Source organism: Neopsephotus bourkii, unplaced genomic scaffold (genome assembly GCF_033783945.1).
Source record: "Neopsephotus bourkii isolate Nb327-2 ecotype Australia unplaced genomic scaffold, CSIRO-AGI_Nbou_v1 NB_384, whole genome shotgun sequence".
In the NCBI taxonomy this organism is placed as follows: Eukaryota; Metazoa; Chordata; class Aves; order Psittaciformes; family Psittacidae; genus Neopsephotus; species Neopsephotus bourkii.
The window spans coordinates 804,829-816,836 of NW_026900889.1; the positions used below are offsets into that span (position 1 = coordinate 804,829).

General features: G+C 50.4%; 2 protein-coding genes across 11 annotated transcripts in view; one reads left to right on the plus strand and one right to left on the minus strand.

Moving 5' to 3' along the window:
- PALB2 (partner and localizer of BRCA2) overlaps nt 1-12,008 on the plus strand; it is a 168,884-nt gene that overhangs the window by 86,744 nt on the left and 70,132 nt on the right. The gene's annotated exons all lie outside the window — the stretch shown is intronic.
- Nucleotides 4,705-12,008, minus strand: part of RBBP6 (RB binding protein 6, ubiquitin ligase) — a 28,773-nt gene continuing 21,469 nt past the window's right edge. For 6 of the 10 annotated variants that reach the window (XM_061349116.1, XM_061349119.1, XM_061349117.1 and 3 more), the window contains 4 exons: nt 11,220-11,585; nt 10,763-10,864; nt 7,638-9,383; nt 4,705-6,878 (listed from right to left, as the gene is read on the minus strand). In XM_061349116.1, coding sequence (XP_061205100.1) covers nt 5,132-6,878; nt 7,638-9,383; nt 10,763-10,864; nt 11,220-11,585 — 3,961 coding nt within the window. In that variant the 3' untranslated portion in view covers nt 4,705-5,131. The remainder of the gene's footprint in view (nt 6,879-7,637; nt 9,384-10,762; nt 10,865-11,219; nt 11,586-12,008) is intronic. The other 4 variants (XM_061349125.1, XM_061349120.1, XM_061349121.1 and 1 more) reach the window with 3 other exon arrangements.

Genomic DNA, 12,008 nt, shown 5'->3' on the forward strand with positions numbered 1-12,008 from the left:
ATGGATGGAAAGGGGAACAGCCCCCCCAGAGCCACCCCACTGAGGACACGTCACTGCTGAAACCCTGGCGTTGAGGCAGGAAGAGCTGATGGCCACAGCGCACCCTGAACCCACCAGCGAGGAGCCCTTTGTGCAGCATCCCAATGCAGCGGTGAGAGGATGGAGACACCAACACCTATCACAAGCCCACAGCAGCCTCAATGCCCCAGCGCTGCCCTGAGCCCCCTGTGGCAGCAGATCCATTGGGGGTGGTGAGGCTGCACCCAGCGAGCGCCCAGCGCACTAATGAGCTGCTGCCAGTTAATTGCTGGCAGGACCCATTAACTCACCGAGCACGGAGCTGTGGTGCCAAACGGGAGGGCAGGGCAGGGCCTGGCAGCGCCGTGCTGGCACCCAGCTCCCCAGGGCCGAGCAGGGTAAAGGCAGGAGCCAGGCCTGGGTTACACTTCTGTGTTTAAATCCTTCTCTCTTTAAGCCCAGCTGGGGCCACAGGCTGCAGCGAGCACCGGGCGGCACCATCACCCCGTGAGCAAACCTGATGTGGTGCCACCACTACCCAGCTTTCGCTATGGACCCTAAAAACTGAAGCGGTATAAAACCAGCCATTAGCAAGGGGTTAATGAAGCAATGAGCTCCCAGCACTGGCTGCCAAGCTCTCGAACCCAGGAACCTCAGGGGAAAGGGTGGGAGAGAGGAGATGGGAGCGAAATGCCAGGGTTTCAATGAGGATTCAATCCCCATCAGCGCCCGCAGGCACCCACCGTTATCAATAACCACACTGGTGCCTCCGCTGCCGTTCCCTGTGTGGCTCCCTCCAGCTGTAACCTGTCCCTGTGGAGCGGGGGAAGCACAACCCAGTGAGGGTCCATCCATCCCTGCCGCAGCGCCCGGACAAAGCCCAGGATCTGCTGCCCCTGCCACCCCTGGGAAAACACTTATATACATACATTAGACTGTGTACATACACACACACACACACACACAATATATATATAAATATATATATATATCCATATCAATACATACAAAATACTTAGACATAAATCGTGCATCTTCCCAGCCAGAATTAGCAGCAGGAATGGAATCTTTGGGAGGCTGCTCCTGCCATATCAAGAGCAGAATTTTGCCCTGTTGGAACTCATTTTCAAGCAGAAATGAGCACCCGCATTGCTGGGATTCCACAATGAACATCTCCCCTCCCACTGCCGGCAGGATGCTATGGGCAAGGACAGCAACAGCCACGACATCCTCAGGGAGCACCGGTAACGGGGTGTGATACTGGGTGAAAGGAGCAGGTTACAAACCAGCCACAGCCGCTCCAGTTGCGTGCATGCAGATGGGCAGAGCTGGTAAATGACATGGAGCTTCCCCTGTGGAACTGGAGCAGCGCAGCAGAACCAGCAGCCTGGGCCCTGTGGTGGGGCTGGGGCCCCGGTCTCCTCCTCCCCTCACCATCGGTTTCAGCACAATTCACTGGATGCCCCCGATCCTGCTGCTTGCATCCAGCACAAGCGCTGCAGCCTCATTGGCATTCCCGGCACACGGCAGCCATGGGGAGCAGGCCCCTGCGGCTGTGCTGGGCTTCGGGAGCTGCAGAGAGGGGGGAAAGAGGGACCCAAACCCGGGTTCCGGTCGGTGCTGGATCGGGTGCATGGGGCAGGGCAGCGGCTGCAGCTCCTGGCCCAGGCACAGGGATGGGCACCGCGCTGGGGCTGCACCAGCTCCTCACGCACTCAGTGATGCCTCATCTCCATCACTGGGATGTGCTCGGCTGCCTCGGTTGATCCAGCAGGTTCCTGCAGCATCACCAGGGCTCTGCTGTGAGAGGAGCTGGATCAGCTTGGGGGGGTGGGATTGGTGCCATGTCTTGCTCCGGGGAGCCAAAAGGGGTGGGAAACCTGGAGCTCTCTTTGGTGCCAGCCGAGCTGAGTGCTGCTGTGCATGGCCCAGCCCCAGGGGTCGCATCTAATGCTGCACACACTGGGTCACCTCTGACCGCTCAGGCACAGACATGTACCCACCAAAGCACACGGGGACAGAGCTGCACGGGGACAGGGTCCTTCTTGCACAGGGATGAATACGACCGTCAGCCCCAGGACCCCACGGGGCTGTCACCCAGTGTCTGACCCTGGGTCCCTCCCAAAGACACCTTTGTCACCAAGCGGGTGACCAGTAGCCACAGCTACCCCCAAGAGCAGCTTGTTCCTCACACCCCTGCTCAGGGTCGGGCTGCTCCTGTCCCCACATCCTCTCATCCCACCAATACATGGAGGGAACTCAGCTGGGAGGACTGGGCTGGTGTTGGGATTGGGGTGGGAAGGAAATTAACCCACAGCCAGCGCAATGGGAGCACAAGGGCAGCAAAATGGTGCTCAAATGATTCTGGTCCAGGTTCACAGCCCCCATACCTATGGCTGATGCTGGTACACCCAGGACGTGGTGGAGGCAACCCAAACCCAGCCTCCCCCCCCCGTGCCCCCGCTGCAGCCTCTGCCCAGCACCGCTGCTTCACCCATGCCCTGTGCACCCTGGCCTTGAAATCGTGGGAGCCCCTTCTCCTGCCCCACCGAGGCCACACGTGGCTCTGTCCGGTCAGACACCCCCCCGTCACCACCCCACTGCATCCCCAGCCACATCCTGCTCCTCCTGCCCACATCTCCCATGGATGACTCGGGCCCATGGATCCGCTGCAGCCCAAAGGATCGCTGCGTGCATCTGGTTCATTGCTGACACCAACGCAGGCTTCCAGCGGAGCTCTGCTGAGCGCAGCAAAGCCAAACCCTTCGTTTCCATCAGCTCTGCCACAGAGGAGCAGCCGGATCTGTCTGAGCAGACACCAAACCCCAGCTGCAGCCCGCGCTCACAGCCACATCCCAGGGGATCCCATTACCCGGCAGAGCGTGTCCCGGGCCACCCAGACGATTGCAACCATGAGTGCAAGACCTGCCATTAATCATTAAAGGAACTCCAATGAGGCGCAGGGACAGGGCCGTGGCGCTCCCGGTGCAGGACCACTCACACACTGCAGGGGATGCAGGTGATGGGAAAGCCCAAACCCTTCCAACCTGCTGCTTCCCTTCAGCCTTCCCCAGCTGCCCGCGCCCTCCCAGACACAGGCACATCCAGAAGGGCCCCACTGTCAAAGAAAGATCCCAAACACAACCCTGGCCCCTCCTGGATGCTGAATGGAGCACAGGGTTTCATGTGCTCAGTCTGGGGCTGTCCCACTGCCATGCCTGGGGCACGGTGGGGAGATCCTGACATCCCTGCGGAGCACCCCTGCTTTGCTCCATCCCAAACTGCAGATGGCAAAGCATCAGCCGTAGGTGGGAAGAGGCAACTGTTGAGGCCCGGTATGTGCCGCTCCAGAGAAAAGTTGGATGTTGTCTAACTGGGATTAGAAACAAAGGAAAAGAAAGAAAAGCCCAGCCCAGCATCACATTAACCACTGTGGGACTGGGGACGCCAGTGGTGTCTTGGCTGTGGTGACTTACCCGTAGGTGACATGCCACAGGGACCAAGAGGCACTGTGATTCTATGTCTTTCTCAGTGACTCTGTCAGTCACAGACTCAACGTACCCGTTTCATTCTTTGTTCCGGGGCACATGAGATGCCCATCACATTTGTCTCCATCACCTGTAAGGAAGGAAACCCCACGTGTCCTACAGCATCTCCTCTAACCCATTTCCTTCACAATCCAACCGATGTGAGCCCTTTGGGATCACTCCTACAAAACCAGCTTTGAATCAGAAAAAGCCACTGGCAGAAGCTGTCCAGAAGCCAGCTCAAGACAACCCAGCTCCCCAAGCCTGGCTGAGCCCTGGACCTGCTGGTGCTCCCCTGCCCTCTGCACAGCGCCGAGGAAAGGAAAATACCAGGAACACTTCTACTTGAACCACAAACACCTTCATCAGCATCACGAGAGAAAGCAGAGTACAGCATGTGTGTAAATGACTGCTGGGAGCTAATAGCAGCTTTCTGAGCGAGTGGAACACTGATGAGATGCTGGAAATAAGCAGAAGTCAGCCTCCTAAGGACAAACCAGGCTGGTCTGGGTTGGAAGGGACCTTAGAGAGCATCTGGCTCTGAACCTGCCACGGGCCGGGACGCCTTCCAGTAGACCAGGCTGCTTCCACAGCTCCCATTTGCACTGGAGATGCTCACCCACTCTGCAGGCTGCTGCCACATCAGACTAGGAACAAGCAGACAACCACGCACCCACTCCTGATGGCATCATGTATAGAGCACCTTAGGGTAGATTTCTGCTTTTACTGTTTCATTCTCTGATCCTCCCCCCCTCTTCTTCAAGATGGTTCTGATTACTGCCAGGTATTCACAGCCTTACTGCTCGATATCCACCAGCAAACTGCAGTCACCTTCGCTTACACACCATGAAGAACACAGCCAACATGACAAGGTGAGGGTCTGAAGTAACAGCAGTTACCATTTAAACTATAGTCTGGGACCATGCATACCTTGTACAGGAGAGCTCCAAGCCTGCCTGGTGCACAGAAGCAGTGCAGCCCCGAGCAGCACCTCCCCGTACCACCTTCGATCACAGGATCCAACATCCTACCGCTCACTTGAGAGCCAAACCCGTGGGTACGCCGCGGCTCACCCGCCAGCCACCAGCAAAGAGCAATCCCTGCCGCTGCTCTCTCCCTGCTCGTGCCCAGCTCTCACTGCGAGTCTCATCACAGGGGATAGTTTACTGAAAACCTTTTATTGTAATCAAAAAGTGACAGAACAGGGCTGCGATGCTCTCTGCAAACCATCCCACCAGGCCCGGGCCCGGGCCCCTCGCCCGGCTGCTGCTGCCAGGCGATTAAAACCAACCCCGATGTGAAAGCCTTCACAGCACAGGGTGCTCACCCAAAGCAACCGCCGGTGGTGAAAAAGAAGATGCCCCAGCAAAACCTTTCATGTTACATGGTCACAACTCACAATTCTGTACAAAATGTTCACTTTTTATAAAGCTCTGATGTAAAAATCAAATAATCAAGCAGCAATAGTTTAAGTGCAGCACAGGGTCTTCCATGTCATTATTTACAACGCTTGAATTCGTTTACATTTTAACAAAATTTAATACAGATGACTTAGGAATTAAGTCATTTTTTTATCATCTGTCATTCTATGTCGTGACAGATTTCACTTTTTGGTCATCTTTCTCTTTATCTTTGCTCTTCTTCGATTTCTTCTTCTTGTGTTTGTGTTTTTGGCTCTTTTCCAATTCCGTTTCGGTGCCGAGGTGTTTCTTATGCTTCTTGTGTTTCTTATGCTTCTTGTGCTTCTTCTTCTCTTTCTTCTTCTTCTTCTTCTTGCTGTCCTGGCTCTCCCCGGAGCTGGCACTGCTGCTGTGGCTCCGAGTCTGACTCTCGGACGGGCTGTGGCTGCGGCTGCGGCTGACGCTGGGGCTGCTCTGACTTTGACTCCTGCTGGCTTCAGGCTGCTCAGCTGCGGGAGGAGCGGCCGCATCCTCCTTCACCTTCTCAGCAGCCTTTTCTTTCGGCTCTTTTGGGTTCTTCGCTGCAGCTTCCTCCTCTTTAGCAGACACGTTGCTCTCACTGTCACTCTCGTTGTAGTCTGGCACGAACGCAGCCTCGTCAGTCTCTCGGGTCAGGTCAGAGGAGAGCCGTGAGGAGCTGCTGACCTGAGGCTTGGGCTTGACAACGCCTTTATCGTTCTGTCCAGCCACGTTCTCTTTCTCATTCTTTGCCTCTGGTGATTCTTGTTTCACAGGTGGTTTGGTAACACTTGTCTCTTTCTCTTTATTGCTCTTTATTTCTGGGAGGTGCTTCTCTTTCTCCTTCTCTTTCTCCTTTTCTTTTTCCTTTTCCTTTTCTTTTTCCTTCTCCTTTTCCTTTTCTTTTTCCTTCTCCTTTTCTTTTTCCTTTTCTTTTTCTTTCTCCTTTTCTTTTTCCTTTTCCTTTTCTTTTTCCTTTTCCTTTTCTTTTTCTTTTTCCTTTTCTTTCTCTTTCTCCTTCTCTTTCACTGCATTTTTATCCAGAGGTTTGTGTTCCTCTGATGTACGCTTGGACTCGTGAGCAGCTTTGTGCTCAGACTGCTTCCGCTCACGCGAGGGACTGTAGCTGCTCCTTTTGGCCTCTCCAGTGCCCTTTTTGGACGGCTCTGCTCTCTCCTCTCTCGGTTTACTCTTCTGCGTGGATGCAGAGTCTCTGTTTCGAGAGGGGGAGTCTTTTCTCCTCGCTAGTTCACTCTTTTCATCTCTGCGTTTGGAACTAGAATGATCTCTGCTGCCATCATGGTCAGATTTCTTGTCTCGGTTGGGAGTGAAGTCCTTGGCAGTGGATCCACGGCCAGGATCGTGCTTCTCAGATCTGCCTTCCTTGGAAGACTGGGAAATGGTTTTTCCATTCCCTTGCTCAGCTGCACGTTCCGAGTGGTCTTTTTCTGGCTGAGCACTGCTCTTTCTCTTCTCCGAAGTGTCCTTGTCTGATAACGAATGATCCCGCTCTTTGGCTTTGCCTTTTTCACTCGACACAGAACTTTTTGAGCTCTTGGCATCATGCTGGGAGCTTTCATAGCTCGCCTCTTTTGCAGACTTCTGTGCTTTCTCCAAAGGCTCTGTCTCTTTTTCACTGTGTTTTATGGGGTTTGCTGGCTTAGCACTCACATTTTTTATAACACTAGCAGGTTTTCCTATGCTTGTGGGCACCTGGGTAGATTTAATGTCTTCCTCTTCAGACTCAAAGTCATCTTTATCCCACTTTGACTGAGGGACCTGGATCATAATAATGACATCTTCAGCAGGGGCTGTTATATCATTATTATACTCCTCCATGGTCTTAATGACAGTTCGTTTGGTATCTGTCTTTTCTTCAGGCTTTCTGACAGGGCTTCCTCCAGTAGAACTAGTGCTAAGAGGAAAAAAGCATGTATTAGTAACAGGTGAGATGCACACACCACCATCTATGTGGCACTTCACAAACAGCTTTTGTTTCAGCTCTCCATCTTCAGCATTTTTCCAAAAGATGTTCTATAAAACATCTCAGTGAGTGAGGATCTTGGTGAATCCACTGGCTAAGAGTATGAGCAATCACTTCATTCAGTATCCTGCCCCTATACATCTAATTAACAAGATTATCAGCTGGGGGACTGTCTGATCTGGTAATTCCTTCATGTCCTATTTCTACCAAGAGGAGATAAATCAGATCTTCATTCTTGTTTCAATATCTAATGAAGCAGTTATGGAGAGGTGACTACAGAGAACCAAAGCTTTGTCCTCATGCCCCAGTGTTCTTTACAGGACCTTGAAATGTTTAAAACGCACAATACTGCCTGGCACAGCCACATCTGTTCTCCTTGCCTTTTGAAATAAGCTGGGCTTGAAGGAAAACAGAGGGGACACCTCAGTCAACAAGTAATGAATAAGAGGGGGAAAGAAAGTCCTAGAATCAGGGTCAAACATCCCCCAGTGAATTAACCTTACCAGCTTTCTGCACAACCTGCTTGATTTCTTTAACAAAACTTGATTTTGACCCAAGAATAGTTTGAGAGGAAGGATTATTCACTCATTCAGCACGGAGTTAGCTGTTAGTTCAGTAGTCACCATACACAACTATGCACATTTCGGGAGGGGAGGAGGAAAGAAAGCACAAAAAGGAATGCAGAGGTACCTGGTGTAGTCTACAAGAGTAGAACTAGATGCATCAGCTGCTGTTACTTTTCTCCTCACTTTTCCCTTTGTTTTCTCTTGTTTCACTTTGCTGCTGCTCGGCTCAGGTTTCTCCACAGGCTCTTTTGCAGGTGGCACATTCTCTCCACTCACAATCTTTTTCCCGGTTTCTCGGTTCAGTTTAATCTTTTTGGCAGGGTTGTTGAGAAAAGCAGATTTGTCCTTGTCTGGAGTTTTCTCTCCTTTCTCACCATCGGGCTCGGCCTTCCCCTTTGGCGACGTTTTCGATTCTGCAGTTTCTGGTTTCGAGGCCTTTGTGGAAGTGGCTTCATGCTCTTTATCAACCTTTTCCTCTGCTTTTCTTTTTCTTTTTTCAGGTTTTGCATCAGAGGATTTGCCTTTTTCTGCAGGTTTTTTTGTCTTGTCCTCTTTGGTAGAGGGCTTCTCTGACTTGGCTTCTTTCGGATGGTCTTTCTTTGCCTTCTCCTCCTTGGCTGGTCTGGTTTCTGGGTGATCTTTTGCCCCTTTAGGGTGAACTTTCCGTGGGGTACCAAGAGCCTTCTCGTCCTTTTGAGAGGAAGATGCTTTAACACTGTCTGTCTTTGGCAACTCCTCCTTCACCTTCTTCACAGGAGGTTCCGTTCGAGGAGATTTTTCCCGGTCAGGGTCCACCTTCTCTTGGGAAGCTTTGCCTGGCTTCGCTGAGCTGTCCTTCTTAGGAGGAACGGCCGCATCTGCTTTCCGCTTTGTCTTGTCAGTCTTTGCTTTTGGTTTATCCTTCTCTTTTTTCTCCTTTTCAGACACAGGTTTGAAAGCAATGGAATCCGCTTCCATGGGCTCATCTCTTACAGGAGTGGCATCATCTCTGCTTGGAAGTATGAACAGGGAGTCTGTTTTAACGTCTTCTGTTGCAACGGCCTCTCTTGGTTTTCTTGCACTTTCCAACATCTCAGTATTAGCAAATCCTTCATTTTCATCTCCTTTCCTTCTCTTCCGGTGTTTTTTATGCTTATTTCCTTTGCCATCTCCCAGTGGATTTTCCACCTCCTTCTCTTTTGATTTTGTAGGATCTTTGACACCATGGCTCTCTCTTCCAGAGGGTTTTTCAGGATAATTTCCAGCTATACGATTGCGGTGGCTCTGCCCCCCAGGATAATCCTCCCTGCGCCCCCGAGCATAGGGAGAGTTCTCCCTCCTGGTCCCGGGGGCACCAAACCTCTCTGGAGAAAAGTTTTCCCTGCTGACAGGAGGCCGAGGTTGAGCACCAACAGCGTAGCCCTTGTAAAACTTCTCGTACCACTCTCTGTAGTTCCTTTCCCATTCTCTGTATCTTTCCTTTTCAAACGGGTCTCTGAAGTCCACAGATCTGCCATAATACGCTTTCATATCGTATGGTGGAACTTCTCTGTATCGGTTAAAATACTCCCTTTCTCCCTCTCCCTGAGGTACAGTTCGTTTGGTGGGAGACTGGCCTCGAAACACTGGAGACCTTGATCGTGAGTGGTACCTTCTGTATGGGGGTGACCTTGACCTGGAGCGGTGGTACCCGTGTGACCGGGATCGAGAGCGATAGTTCCGACTTTTCCCTTTGCCCCTCCTCTGGTACGGTGGAGATCGGGAGTAGGAACGAGAATGAGAACGGCTGAACGAGCGGGAGTAGGAGCGAGAGCGGGAAGAGCCTGATCTTGACTTGGAGTAGGTGTAGGAGCTCCTAGAGTAAGATGAAGCACTATAGGGAGACTTGGACCTTAAAAGGAAACACAACACAAGAAAATAAATGAAGTTAATTCAAACCAGTCGCGCTCCCCTGCTTTTTATTTCCCAAATTTGGTCTGTTTTTTTTTCTCTTCAAATGCTTATGTCAAAGCTTCTTTCAGCTGCTGACATAATGCTACTGCAAACTGAAAAACTTGATAACATGTAAAGTTTCTGCTTACAAGACAGAACAGCTGCTGCTTTGTTAGTGTAAAACATACAGGAAGGATAAGCCTATTTCCACTCACTTCTATCACAAGGAGCTACCAGCGCTAGGGATTGATTTAAGGTGGTGTGTACTGGCCTCTACTGGTACTTGAACACGCACATTTTCCACTACTCGGCTACTACATGCAATGCAAATCATTTTTGTTGCAGTAAAATGCAAAAAAGAGCAAGTCTTAATGGCTACAGTGCAGTATCAAACATCCAGAAAACACAGTTCAGCCTGCAGACAGCGAAGCTCAGGGTTAAGGCCAGCTCAGTCTGTTCAACCTCACTGCTTGTCAGTTAGTGCTGCACTCTTACATACAGGACTACTTAATCCACACCTCCAGCCAGATCTCCTAGAGACTTTTGCACATCTCACTCTAACCGAGGTTAGCGACCACATTGCAAGAAAAATCCTATCTAAAAGCTTCTAAACTCAGCCTCTAGCAACATGACTCAGTGCCTAGGAAAGGTGCTGACAGCATTACTAATGGAGAGCTATTCAGACTCCTGCTCAAGTCACTCTGGAGAAAGAACACATCAGCTGCCCTCAGTGTTTCCATCACAAGTTTTTCTTTTATATTTCTTAAGAGCCATTTCACATTATTCCACATTTGTTCATTATCATCGCTCCTCATCTCCAAGTCCTTCACCAAGATTTCCCTATAGACAAGTCTGATCTCTTAAATCCAAAGAAAAATTTAACATTGTCAACAAAATACCAGCCTGCAGTCCAGGTTAACATCTCTCCGGGTTGCCACATGAGATAAACAGAGGAAATGAAGACAATTTCTCTCACTTATCTCCTCCAAAGTGCTTTGAGGTAATGGTTATAATCAGAGTAGGGAGCCGCGGAAAATCCAGTCATTATCCCTGTCCAGTCTCTGGCCTCCTCACGCTGTCCGGAGGGCAAGGATGTCACTGCAGAGACACTGTATAAGAGAGCCCTGCTCCTTGACAGCTACTGCTCAATTCTAACTGCCAGTCCACTAACCACTGCTGTAACCTAGTAAGCTAAGTGAGCTAGTAACCTGCACATGGAACTCCTATCGCTGCTAATCCCCTGAATCATCCAATCCATCTAACAACAGAGGTGGAGTGAACTCCTCCTGATTCTTCTAGACAATCTGCTTCTCCATTACGGACATGTAAAGCAGTTACCTGGAAAACGAACGCCTACGCTCCTTTTGAATCTTTTTATATTCCATCAATTCCTTAGCAAAATCATTTGTAAACTCATCAAGTTTGGACTTTTTCTTTTCCCTGTTAAAATAAGTTTGACCTTTATTACAATTAAAGTTTGACCTTTATTACAAAAAGACATCAAGAAACAAAACATGGCCAATATGAGAAAATGTATACTGCATGCAACGCAACAGGTGAACATCCTATTTAAGCAAAAACAGTTGAGAATTCCTACACGTTTTAGGGAAAGTTCTAGAATTACATTTGTCTGGTTTAGCTTTGCATGTTTACCATCTGCAATGGAAAAGTATACTGGAAGAAACACTATGTCATTTTTGCTTATCTCAGATGCACTTTAGTGTAACTGCAGTCCGATACGCTACCGAAATACAACGATAAAAAGCAACGCAACATCAGCGAGCCAAATACTTACTCCTCTTTAAGTCTCCGCTGCTCTCTGTAAAACTCCTCCCTAGATAAGGGAGGTGCTTGTGTCGTTGGGATGGTATTGGAATGAGCCGTTGGTACTGCTGTTGGTACCCACGCTGATGACATGTTTGCAGGAGCTGGGGGATATCCTGGAGGGGGGACAGTGTACCCAGCGGATGGAGGCTGCCCAGGTGGAAACTGAGGAGGAAACTGTGGTGGTGGTACCCCAGGAGGAAGAGGAAGGGCATGTGGTGGTGGAGGATACAAGGGAGGTGGAGGCACAGGCACAAAGACTGGTGCTGATGCTGGTAGTGATGGGGCCTGACTCCTTTGGGCACGGTCACCATGCAGGCGTCCTCGATTTGAACTTCTAAAGAAATCCAAAAACTTGTGTCACTGTTTTGTCACACCCTGCCCTGATTTCAAAGAGGAAAGCGAATAAAGCGGGACCATGGTGGAGAGCACTTCTTGCTCTCAACTGGTGCATCTGTCTCCCTGTTTTCTGTTCATTTGAGACCACAGCTCAAATGTGATCCTCATACCTGCCTTCCACATCCTCACCCCCAGCAGTTCCCTCAGTCTTCTCTTCTTACACTCAGCCTTTCGACTAGGGATGGTGCTGCCCATGCTTAAGAGACTCCCATCTCCCATGTACCCAGTGCCCACTGCTCCTCTGCCACTCCTGGAGGCACTTCACACTTCTGATCTTCACAGTACTGCACAAACATAAACTGACCCTCTCTCAAACTTCTTGTAACTTCTCCCACCTATGCTTCCTGCAGTGTTGCCTTGT